Below are 13,365 nucleotides of genomic sequence, written 5' to 3' on the forward strand. Positions count from 1 at the left end.
CACTAACCACTAGGCTACCTGAAGCAACGCAAGTGGCTATTTTTAGCCTGCCACTGCAAAGGTTATTAGATATGCCTGATGAGATCCTAGAGGGGAATCGGAGGAGCCTAAAGCATTGCCTAAACCAAATAACCACAATTAACCTCTCCACCCTGATTGTCTGTGAGTCAGTACGTAGTGAGTGAGTGTTTCCCCTGACAGGTGGTTGGCTAACCAACAGTGTTTATAGCTGTAATGGCTGTCGTCGGAAGGATGATGTCGTCGGAAAGATGAGACCAAGGCGCCACATAATATTTATTGTTGAAGTGAAACTTTTAAACAAAGAAAGAAAGAAAAGAAAAGAAAGAAAAGAAAGAAAACAGTGACCGAACAGCTTTGTAGTGCAAACTACCTGGTCACAAACGAAGAACAAGATCCCACACAGGGGGGGGAAAACGGGCTGCCTAAGTATGATTCCCAATCAGAGACAACAACAGACAGCTGTCCCTGATTGAGAACCATACCTGGCCAAACACAAAGAAATAGAAAACATAGAAACATGAACATAGAATGCCCACCACAAATCACACCCTGACCAAACCAAAAATAGAGACATAAAAAGCTCTCTACGGTCACGGCGTGGCAATAGCCAAGATGTGTGAGTGTTTTAGGAAACAGGAGATCACTGCAGTGTTCAGCAAGAGCTTCTCCTGGGCTGGCTGGCAGTCCGTATTCATGGTTCTACCATCCATAGGAAACAGGAAGAGTATCACCGCAGTAGATACGTGTGCTTTTTTTAGGATCAGGCCTCTGACGTAATACATACCCGACAACACAAACACGACACATGCTCAACAATGCACGTCATCGATCAATCCAATTGATTAATAAAGCCTCTCAGCCAATGTCTCAAAGTGCTTATAGACACAAAAAAAACAGCCTAAAACCTCAAACCGCAAGCAATGCAGATGTAGAAGCACTGTGAGTGCGATGCGCGCTGAACGTGGAATGAGAGAGAGAGCTCGGTTTCTGAAAAAATGGTTTACTAACCCATCTGTTTCATTTGGATCCCGTCATGCAGTTATTCTCAGTTGCTGAGACCGCTACTATCTGTCCCGGGGACACTGCTAAACCCTAAAGTCTGAAGAGGTGCTGCTTGGTGAAGCAGCTAGCCTAGCTGCTAGCTATCAAGCTAGCCAGGTTTCCTTCACAGTTTTGAACATAGCCCGCAATGCGATTAGCCCTTGTGTCCCAGGCTTGTGTCTGTTTAAATATACTGCTACACAAACAAGTCCTATAAGCATTGTTGGTTCCTGCATGAGACTGACTGATACCACACCAGGCTTCTTACCTTGAAACTGAGATACTCCTTTTGGTTCGCAGAGCAATGTTCTGGATATACTGACAAATTGCTTAGCAGTGATAGTGTGGATTCCTCTCATGTACAGTCAATCAGTCACTGGAATGAACCCAACCAAGACAGATTGTTAGAAAAGTAGCATTATGCAAAAACACACGATCTGATCTACACACAGAAAACATTTCCACCAAGGTTGTTTCTATGGTTTCTAACACAGGAAGGTGGTTTTCTGTTAAAGGCTCATTATACAACAGCATCACACGCAAAGCCTGAATTCTTTGAGCAACAGAAAGGCTGTCATTGGCTATCGTCACCTGTAATTCAGACTCTGACAAAAGATCTGGACCTTAGATGGCCAATCCACAGTTAAAACAATAAATAAGGCAACAGTAAACATGTCTTCCCCTATGAATGATGCAGATATTGTGTGTGACTAACACATTTCAGTTATCGAATTCCAGTTGTCGTGTGTGACCACAGATTATTCCATTGTATTGACCAGATACTCAAGTGACCGTTTTGAAAATTAAAATAAATGTCTTCAAAAATGGGAGGCAGTTAACCTGGGTAACAGTCTTTTTAGGTAGTTCATTCCATGTACTCCATGTCATGTTGCCAAAGAAAAAAATACCACAGAATTTACAGCCCAGTTTTCCCTCTCGCATCACCTCACAACTTTCAGTTAGTAATGGGCCAATCAGTCAAAACATTTTAAATGCCGGATCTCTAGGGCAAGACGCATCATTTACCCAAGTTTCATCATGTTTCGGGCCAGTGCTGTCTGAGATATCGCTTGTGACTAATGTACAAACAGACAGACGGACGGAGACCGATCCACAGTCCCCTGCCCAATTTCATCGTGGGGGACGAAAAAATGGCTACTCGCCTTTGTTTTGGTAAGAAGCTGAGGCGGGACCATGGGAAGATTTCAATTGCATACTCCTTGTGTCCTCTCTCCTCGTCTCCTTCTCAATACCATTGGATGAGAAATCCAGAGGTCTCTGGATGACGTCCCCTCTGACCTCCTCTAATGGGTTTTTGAGAAGGAGGCGAGGAGAGAGGATGCGAGGAGTATGCAATTGAGATCTTCCCATTGTCTATGTTATTTCAGCCCTATGTCCCCTCAGCCCTATGTTCCCTCAGCCCTGTGTTCCCTCAGCCCTGTGTTCCCTCAGCTCTATGTTCCCTCAACTCCATATTCCCTCAGCCCTGTGTTCCCTCAGCTCTATGTTCCCTCAACTCCATATTCCCTCAGCTCTATGTTCCCTCAACTCCATATTCCCTCAGCCCTGTGTTCCCTCAGCTCTATGTTCCCCCAACTCCATATTCCCTCAGCCCTGTGTTCCCTCAGCGCTATGTTCCCTCAACTCCATATTCCCTCAGCCCTATGTTCCCTCAACTCCATATTCCCTCAGCTCTATGTTCCCTCAACTCCATATTCCCTCAGCCCTGTGTTCCCTCAGCTCTATGTTCCCTCAACTCCATATTCCCTCAGCCCTGTGTTCCCTCAGCTCTATGTTCCCTCAACTCCATATTCCCTCAGCCCTATGTTCCCTCAACTCCATATTCCCTCAGCCCTATGTTCCCTCAACTCCATATTCCCTCAGCCCTATGTTCCCTCAACTCCATATTCCCTCTGCCTTGTGTTCCCTCAGCTCTATGTTCCCTCAGCTCTATGTTCCCTCAACCCTACGTTCCCTCAGTCAAATGTTCCCCCAGTACCCACTGAAACAATTTCAATCAAAATTGGCACAAATACGTATTGTTTTAAAGGGCAATTTCGTCATGTTTTAACCTCATATTCATTATCTCCAGCACAATAACTGTGTCTACCAGTAAAGGATGGTGGGAGGAGTCAATAGTGATTTCCATATGTTTGTATTCAATTTGCTCATTATTCTTTTCAAACATTTTGAAGCTCTGTCAAATGGGTTGTTAGTCACAGCTTGACAATCATTTTTAGGTCTTGTGATAGATTTTCAAGCAGATTTAAGTAACGACTGTAACCTGGCCATTCACAGGAACATTCACTGTCTTCTTGGTAAGCAACTTCAGTGTTTTAGGTTATTGTCCTGCTGAAAGGTGCACCCAGTGTCTGGTGGAAAGTAGACTGAACGGGGTTTTCCTTTAGGATTTTTACGTTCCTTTTTTTATCCTGAAAAACTCCCCAGTCGTTAATGACTACAAGCATACCCATGACATGATGCAGCCACCACAATGCTTGAAAATATGGACAGTGGTATTCAGTCATGTGTTGAATTGGATTTACCTCACATATAACACTTTGTTTTAAAGTCACCACTAGCCGTATGTTTCCTTCCTCCCCGGCAACTGAGTTAGGAAGGACGCCTGTATCTTTGTAGTGACTGGGTGTATTGATACACTGAGTTAGGAAGGACGCCTGTCTCTTTAGTGACTGGGTGTATTGATACATTGAGTTAGGAAGGACACCTGTATCTTTGTAGTGACTGGGTGTATCGAAACACCACCCAAAGTGTAATTAATAACTTCACCATGCTAAAAGGGATAGTTTATGTCTGCTCTTCTTTTTTTTTACCCATCTCCCAATAGGTGCCTTTCTTTGCGAGGCACTGTAAAACATCGATGGTCTTTTTGGTTTAATTTGTGTTTGAAATTCACTGCTCGACTGAGGGACCTTAAAGATGATTGTATGTGTGGGGTACAGAGATGAGATAGTCATTCAAAAATCATGTTAAACATTATTATTACACACAGAGTGAGTCCAAACAACTTGTTATGTGACTTGTTAAGCACATCTTTACTCCTGAACTTATTTAGGCTTCCCATGACAAAGGGGTTGAAGACTTACTGAGTCAAGACATTTCAGCTTTTCATTTTTAATGAATTTATAATATGTGGAAAAACGTAAATCCACTTTGACATTATGTGGTATTGTGTGTAGGCCAGAGACAACAAATCTCTATTTGTTCCATTTGAATTCAGGCTGTAACACAACAAAATGTGGGAAAAGTCAAGCGGTGTGAATTCTTTCTGAAGGCAATTAATATATTATTAATTTATAAGTCCAAAAACGATTGTAGCAACCACAGCTTTCCCATTTAAGCCAACGAGTCCTGTAACGACTGAGAGTTGGGAAGCTCAGGCAGTGAGTGTTTTAATAAATAAAAGTAACAATGAACACGAAAAACAAACAACACACCGACATGAAAACATAGTCAATAACAGCTGAGGAAAGAACCAAGGGGAGGGACAGATATAAGGAATATAATCAAGGCGGTGGGTGATGGAGTCCAGGTGAGTGTCACGAGACGCTGGTGCGCGAGACGATGGTGATAGTTGTGCGGGATAATCAGCAGCCTGATGACCGAGAGGCCGGAGAGGGACCTTCCCCGACGCGCGGCTCCGTCCGCAGGACGCTGTCAAAGGGGACGAACCTTCTACTTGTGTTCTACTTGTAGCCCTGGTTGTCCTGAAAATAACATTCACACTTCATTGTGAAGCTAAATTTTAAATGAAAAGCCGATTTTTGCATTTTAAGAAATGTATAACCCATCACGGTTGACAACTCCATTGTGTCCTCCTCCCAGAGCGCTAAGAACCTTGGCGTGATCCTGGACAACACCCTGACGTTCTCAACTAACATCAAGGCGGTGTCCCGTTCCTGTAGGTTCATGCTCTACAACATCCGCAGAGTACGACCCTGCCTCACACAGGAAGCGGCGCAGGTCCTAATCCAGGCACTTGTCATCTCCCGTCTTGATTACTGCAACTCGCTGTTGGCTGGGCTCCCTGCCTGTGCCATTAAACCCCTACAACTCATCCAGAACGCCGCAGCCCGTCTGGTGTTCAACCTTCCCAAGTTCTCTCACGTCACCCCGCTCCTCCGCTCTCTCCACTGGCTTCCAGTTGAAGCTCGCATCCGCTACAAGACCATGGTGCTTGCCTACGGAGCTGTGAGGGGAACGGCACCTCAGTACCTCCAGGCTCTGATCAGGCCCTACACCCAAACAAGGGCACTGCGTTCATCCACCTCTGGCCTGCTCGCCTCCCTACCACTGAGGAAGTACAGTTCCCGCTCAGTCCAGTCAAAACTGTTCCCTGCTCTGGCCCCCAATGGTGGAACAAACTCCCTCACGACGCCAGGACAGCGGAGTCAATCACCACCTTCCGGAGACACCTGAAACCCCACCTCTTCAAGGAATACCTAGGATAGGGTAAGTAAGGGTAAGTAATCCTTCTCACCCCCTTCCCCCAGAAAAAAGATTTAGATGCAAGTGGCTGTTCCACTGGATGTCATAAGGTGTATGCACCAATTTGTAAGTCGCTCTGGATAAGAGCGTCTGCTAAATGACTTAAATGTAAATGTAATGTATAAAGTCCGAGGCGCTGCGTGCATATGGTTTGTTCGGCTGTCTGTAAATCACTGTGCGGGATGGTGGTTGTTTCTCCGGAGGGATTGGATAACGTGCACTGCAGCTGTGCTCCAGATGACTTGACTACTGCCAGCCTTGATTAGGATGTGCCAAGAAGCAGTCCCGTGTGACCACGATTGAAATCTAAACCCAAACCAAGGAAAAATGTGACTTTATAGTTTCCTAAATCTCCAAATTGAAAGATACGAACTTTATGACCAAAAGTTTTCCTATTTACACTTTGTAGTACATTTTGCCACTAGAATACGATGGACCGTTTTCAACCGGAGAATTTTGTTTTGGGGTTCCGCTCCCCTTTAAATAAAACAGGTGGTGTGAATAGATACCAGCAAGAATTGCTTCTGGTTAAATCCCTGGTCTGTTGACTACCCGCTCTCCTAGTGTTTTGATGCAGTGTGCCTAATGAACACCACCCTGATTCTGATCCAACAAATTTCATACGACATTATTAAGAGGATTGGGATATTAAAGTTGACTGTTATTCTGACAGTTGGACATAAATTCCTCAGCACATGACCATGTCCGTGGGATAAATTGCAGGACTATAAAGGAGGGGCTCCTGTCATCAGGTCTTCAGTCATTCTAGATATACCAACTGCCACAGAGGTCAAAGCTGTTACCATAACAGCAGTTGAACTTGGCAACCTATCAACAACTCATTCACAGGCAGACAGAAACACTTTCCATTTTCCCCAGTGCATTCTGAGAATATTCAGATCCCTTGACATTTTCAACATTTAGTCAGCTTACAGCCTTATTCTAAAATTGATTTAATTATCTTCTCAATCTACACATAATAGCTCATAATAACAAATCTAAAAAAGGTACTTAGAAAATTTAGCAAATGTTTAAAAAAACACAAATACCTTATTTACATAAGAATTCAGACCCTTTGCTATGAAACTTGAAATTGAGCTCAGGTTCATCCTGTTTCCATGGATCATTCTTGAGATGTTACAACGACTTGATTGGAGTCCACCTGTGGTAAATTGATTGATTGGACATTATTTGGAAATGCACACACCTGTCTATATAAAGGTCCCACAGTTGACAGTGCATTTCAGAGCAAAAACCAAGCCGTGAGGTCGAAGGAATTGTCTGCAGAGCTCAGAGATAGGATTGTGTCGAGGCACAGATCTGGGGAAGGGTACCAAAAAATGTCTGCAGCATTGAAGGTCCCTAAGATCACAGTGGCCTCCATCATTCCACCAAGACTCTTCCTAGAGCTGGCCGCTCGGCCAAACTGAGCAATAGGGGGAGAAGTGCTTGGTCAGGGAGGTGACCAAGAACCTGATGGTCACTCTGACAAAGAGCCAGAGTTCCTCTGTGGAGATGGGAGATCCTTCCAGAAAGAAACTATCTCTGCAGCACTCCACCAATCAGGTCTTTATGGTAGAGTGGCCAGACGGAAGACACTCCTCAGTAAAAGGCACATGACAGCCGGCTTGGAGTTTGCCAAAAGGCACCTAAAGGGACTCTCAGACCATGAGAAACAAGATTCTCTGGTCTGATGAAACCAACATTGAACTCTTTGGCCTGAATGCCAAGGGTCAAGTCTTGAGGAAATCTGGGACCATCCCTACGGTGAAGCATAGTGGGGGCAGAATCATGCTGTGGGGATGTTTTTATGCAGCAGGGACTGGGAGACTAGTCAGGATCGAGGGAAAGATGAAAGGAGCAAAGTAGAGAGAGATCTTTGATGAAAACCTGCCCCAAGAGTTCTCAGGACCTCAGACTGGGGCAAAGGTTCACCTTCCAACAGGACAGGGTGGCAGGGTGGCCTAGTGGTTAGAGCGTTGAACTAGTAACCGGAAGGTTGCAAGTTCAAACCCCCGAGCTCACAAGGTACACATCTGTCGTTCTGCCCCTGAACAGGCAGTTAACCCACTGTTCCTAGGCTGTCATTGAAAATAAGAATTTGTTCTTAACTGACTTGCCTGGTTAAATAAATAAAGGTATAAAAAAACAACGACCCTAAGCACACAGCCAAGACAACACAGGAGTGGCTTTGGGACAAGTCTCTGAATGTCCTTGAGTGGCCCAGCTAGAGCTCAGACTTGAACCCGATCGAACATCTCTGGAGAGACCTGAAAATAGCTGTGCAGCGACGCTCCCCATCCAACCTGACAGAGCTTGAGAAGATCTGCAGAGAAGAATGGGAGAAACTTCCCAAATAAAGGTGTAGTGTCATTACCCAAGAAGACTCAAGGCTTTAATCATTGCCAAAGGTGCTTCAACAAAGTACTGAGTAATGGGTGTGAATACTTATTTAAATGTAATATATCTGTTTATTGTTTGTAATACATTTGCAAAAATGTCTTAAAACCTGTTTTGACGTGGTCATTATGGGGTATTGTGTGTAGATGGATGAGGGGAAAACAACCATTTCATCCACTTTAGGCTGTAATGTACCAAAATGGGGAAAAAGTCAAGGGGCCTGAATCCTTTCCAAGTGCACTGTATATCAGTCTTCAAATTACACGTCTGATGTGAAGAGTTTCACTCCTAAACATTGATCACTGGCGTCAGGCCATCTAGCGGATTCAGCTGTAACTTGTCCTGACTCTTCCAAAGGCTTCATGTAATGATTAATGTAATGTGCCAGTATGTGTTTCCCAGACAAGAGTCCCCAACCCTGCTCCCCAAGACACTTGTTCCAACAGCTGCAGCCGAAAGGAGGGTGTGGGATTCACGGTTTATATTTATGTTCTCTGTTATGGACTTTCCTTTTCTTGTCCTTGACTTTAAACTGCCTACAATCTGTGCTGTTTACATTTGTAGTGTGTCAAGTTATTACTATAAATTATAAATCGTGGCGCTTGTCCGTTATTGGACATAATGTGTCATTTAAGAAGAGCTGACTTTTTTTCTTGTTGCGACCTTTTGTTTCAGAGAGAGAGAGAGAGAGAGAGAGAGAGAGAGAGAGAGAGAGAGAGAGAGAGAGAGGAGAGAAAGGGCTAGAGGAGAGAGAGAGAGAGAGAGAGAGAGAGAGCTTGGAAGAACTGTTTAGTCTATAACAGTTCAGTTTAATGTTCAACATTTGACATTTAAAACAACGTATTTGAAAAGTCTTCAAATGAAGCTGTCCAATAAGAAGCAGGTATTTGACTGGTCCGTCTAATGGCCATATCATGTATGAGTCGGTTTCTTATATATCCTCAGGTGCACGTCTCAAGTGGCAGCAGATCTGCCACCGAGCAATAAAGCAATACTGTGTGGAAGCGGGATGTATTTCTGGCACACTGGTTTCTGAGCATGGCCATATTGGGCATGTAAAGGATCTGTCGCTTGTTGATCTGTTGCTAAACTCTAGCGGAAAATGGAACTACTTCTTGTAAAATCTACCATTTATGCCTCTTAGTATGTTTGTCCAAAGATCTGTAATGCACAATACAGTAGCTCCCCGTTTGGTTAGTGTTTATCCTCATAATGTATGAGATCAATATTAAATGTACCCCTCCATTGAATTCACTGTGGTGCTGAAAATTGACGACCTCATCAACTATACTCTGGACCACAGAGAGATCCGATACAGGCCAGCACGTTATTTTGACCTTATTAGTGGACCACAAGGTCCTTGCATTGCTGACATTGGCCACCATAATAGATGTACAGTTCTGGGGAACCCATGCCACAGCATGTGACATTTCACATCCAGATTTAGATTTTTACAGAGTGTGACATTGTAATGGCTTGAATCATGTTACAAATCCCTACGTCAGCTAAGGCATCGGGGTGTCTCTTGTCTGTGTTGATTAAAAAGGGCTGTTAAACAGAGTACATTTGGAGTGTTTTAACTTGGTTCGTTAATTAAAACTATTAATCTCAAGAGGTTGAATAAAATATAAATTATACTTGGTAAGTGCCAGTAATGTGTCAATAAAGTAAGAGGTGTGATCATTACAGGGTTGAGGTTTTCATCCTAAATCAGCCACGAATCCCCTTGTGACAGGTGGAATGGAAGCCTGCTGTGCGCAACAGGGAGGGGAAATTAAATGCAAGTTTGAATTTGTTTTGAAATTGTTAATACATTTCTTCTATATCTATGGGTAACAGGGGTTGACGTGAACCAGCTCACCTGCTTCTAAACTATGAGTTGACTGTTCAATGTTCAATGTTTCTCTTGAAAACATCCTTTCAAAAAATTATATTTTCAACATATTAAAATGACTCTTCACGTTCACCTAACAATGAGGTACAAACATAAATGAATTACTAATCATATGAAATAAATAATAATATTCAGAAATGAATCACTAATCATATGAAATAAATAATAATATTCAGAAATTAATTAACATAACGAGGGCTTTACAATGATGGTAAAAAAACTTGAAGAAATGTTGGGGTTAAACGGGTTCAAATCTTCCCTGAAAGTCAGATAAACACGAGGACTACATTGCGAACTCAGACAGTCGTTTAAAGAACCCTTAAAATGTTTTGGATTAAGAGTTACTGTCTGACTCTCATAAGGTCCTGCCAAAATATGTCAAATATTTACAATGACAGTTTTAATGCTTAATGACATTTGGCAGTTAACATATGTCCCTTAATTGTTGTTAGTCATATATCATGTAAGACCTTGGCACATTAAAATAACTTGAATGACATAAACTCTTAAGTCTGCGTGGTGCGAATGTTCTCTTAATCCACAAATGCTCCGAGTGAATAGCGTCTTCTCTAATAACAGTGATATCAGTGGCAGAAAAATGTCTGTTGTGGAAACGGTGGGAGATCTACTGAACAATAAACCCTTGGCTGCAGTGAAGACGAGCACAGTCCAGAGAAAGGAAAAGATCTCGACGGGGTTCCTCCAGATGAGCAGCCTCTTGCTCAACAAGTGCGTCCAGATTCTCCCCTTATGGGGCTTCTTGTACTGATGTGTCACTGCCACTGCAGCTGGATAATAAAACAGAGTGTATTCAGTGAGGTGAAATGTATTGACTGGAGCCGAAACAATTCTCTATTCTACCTGACAGACAGTCATATCTGTTCTACACGATACATTTCTACGTTGAACGTTCTTCTGTAAGGTTTCATTCACCCTGTTGAACATTAATTTAGCAGCACCATAACAGACACAAAGAATATTTAAATGCTGAGGTTTGAAAACAGAAAATATTTGATACATGTTGAAGGCTGTGAATGAAATGCCCGACTTGGAAGAAAAAAAAGAACTTGCAAAATTACCTGCGTTTAGAAATTATTTTAAACAATGTCTCTGCTGATTGTGGCTCCTTCAAAAGTTGCTTTCTTTAAAAAAAGGGGGGATTTAAATGTAAAGGAATCTGTTACTTCATTGTAACTATACCCTATTAGTTCTATGTCAGTTTTATTGAAACCAGCTCAGCTGCTAAGTGGTTTACTTCAGTGAAATATAAAAGTTTATTAAGGCAGCTTTCTTGCTGTCAGCAAGATAAAAGTTTAAGGCAGCTTTCTTGCTGTCAGTAATATGAGTGGAGAATATGATTGAAATACTGTACTGGTGTCATGTTAGAATCCTAAGAGGTCTTAACAATCCTACTGGACCGTTTTAGCCAAATGAAATGATTGGCTAATAAAAGCGTCTCTCTCCAGCATCTTCAAAACATCCTAATGTAGATACATCACTACACGTTAGATTTCAACCTTTTACGAGCTGTAATTGAAAGCTTTTGTGTTTCTGATCTATTGAATATGGGTGATAAATTAAACCAAGCACAGCACGAGGTCAAGTCCGTCCCAAGCACGAGGTCAAGTCCGTCCCAAGCACGAGGTCAAGTCCGTCCCAAGCACGAGGTCAAGTCCGTCCCAAGCACGAGGTCAAGTCCGTCCCAAGCACGAGGTCAAGTCCGTCCCAAGCATGAGGTGAAGAGAGAGCTCCCGATGTTTTTATAAGCAAAATAATAACAAAAATAAATATATATATATATAAGGTGATTGATAAAGATTAGTGCCACTGAAACCTAAGTAAATAAGGTCAGATTAGATTTAATTTAAACTATTTTAGTGGTAGTGGGGCAATATGGACAGTATTTTAGGGACATTGGTAGTAACATTGGAATCAATTTGATGAATCAAACGTTTGATATTGTCCTAACTATTAATAATGACATTTCTCGTTTGTGTAAATTCAGTGAAATTCAATTCAGACCAATATTCCATGAAGAAGTCATATATTGGCAGTGTGACGCTCCTGGATGTTGGTGACGCTGGTGATACACAAGACACATAGGACCCGGGGGGAGGTCTCTCATCCAATCCTTTTTCCTTCACCAGACTGGTCCATAATTAACTTCTGCTTGGTTGGCACTTCCAGCCAGATATAAGGAGGCTGAGGACCCAGTATCCATAAGTCAGATACCTTCTTCCTCTGTGGTAAGACTCTCTCCAACCTCTTTAGATTTGTCACATCTTTACATTCAGAATCTGAGGCTGTAGCTGCACGGTTTGAATTGAGTTGCATTTTATTGCATTTTATTTTTTTACTTGTTTTATTGATTATTTAAAAAAATATGTATTCAAGTGTCATTGATTTAAAATGTTATTTAAAAACAAAAGGTGTTTAATTTAACTTTAAATGTGTTTTTACTTAAAATCTTTTATTTGTGGTTAACCATGTTGCTCCTGTGCTTGTTTGTAATTTAGGGGTTGGTCTAGAATGTAAGTGGGTTTTCAGGGGTATTTATTTTGAATTCTTGTGACAGAATATGTCGTAAAGTGATTTGCCACCTTGAAAATTAAATTGACCAGTTGCAACCTGTAGTTGAAATGGACATGGCCGTAATGATTGAGTCGAAGGGTGCCGTTTTCTAGCACTTCGGGGGCTAAATGATAGGACTTTAGACTTGTGCGTATTCACAACACCCTGATGTTTCACAGGTTCCTCCAATTAGTACAAATTCATCTGTAGGAGGGGAAAAACAAGGTGAGGAATGGTTTGAGTCTTCACATTTAAAAGTGATGAAAATATTCTGTGAGATCCCTTTCACCTTACTCTGTTCACGGTGGAGGAAGCACCACAGAATCAATCACGTGTCTTGTTTCGCCTCTTTCCTAGTAATCCGTCACCATGAGTACGGACGCTGAGATGCAAATCTACGGCAAGGCTGCCATATACCTCCGTAAGCCTGAGAAGGAGAGGATGGAGGCACAAGCTGCACCCTTTGACTCAAAGAACGCTTGTTATGTGTCAGACGTCAAAGAGCTGTACCTTAAGGGTTTGGTCACTGCCAGGGCCGACGGAAAGTGTACTGTGACAGTCACCAATCCTGACGGCACCAAGCAGGTAAGGCTGATTTGAAAAGTATTCAAGTTCAATTTTGTGCAATTACTTTATTTATTGAAAGACAAAAAACATCAGCATGAAAAGAAAAAAATCTGTAACAAAATATAGGTAAAAAATCATTGCTTTGTTTTTTGTGTAAACAGAATATAACCTTCAAACATCATTTTTATTGTTGTTATTTAAAACTTGCATCGATTTTTTCCCCACAAATATAAGTCAAGAATCACTATGTACTCTGCGTACACCAATAATTAGGAACACCTAACCAATATTGAGTAATAACAGCCTCAATTAGTTGGGGCATGGACTCTACAAGGTGTCGAAAGTGTTCCACAGGGATTCTG

The 13,365-nt window shown here is 42.2% G+C and overlaps 1 protein-coding gene across 1 annotated transcript in view; it reads left to right on the forward strand.

Moving 5' to 3' along the window:
* The first annotated feature begins 12,034 nt into the window (after positions 1–12,034).
* LOC118401561 (myosin heavy chain, fast skeletal muscle-like) overlaps positions 12,035–13,365 on the forward strand; it is a 19,598-nt gene continuing 18,267 nt past the window's right edge. Inside the window, exons 1-3 of the mRNA XM_035799178.2 lie at positions 12,035–12,111; positions 12,616–12,661; positions 12,794–13,021. Of these exons, the coding sequence (XP_035655071.2) occupies positions 12,806–13,021 (216 nt within the window). The 5' untranslated portion in view covers positions 12,035–12,111; positions 12,616–12,661; positions 12,794–12,805. The remainder of the gene's footprint in view (positions 12,112–12,615; positions 12,662–12,793; positions 13,022–13,365) is intronic.

This window comes from Oncorhynchus keta, chromosome 14 (genome assembly GCF_023373465.1).
Source record: "Oncorhynchus keta strain PuntledgeMale-10-30-2019 chromosome 14, Oket_V2, whole genome shotgun sequence".
Taxonomy (NCBI): Eukaryota; Metazoa; Chordata; class Actinopteri; order Salmoniformes; family Salmonidae; genus Oncorhynchus; species Oncorhynchus keta.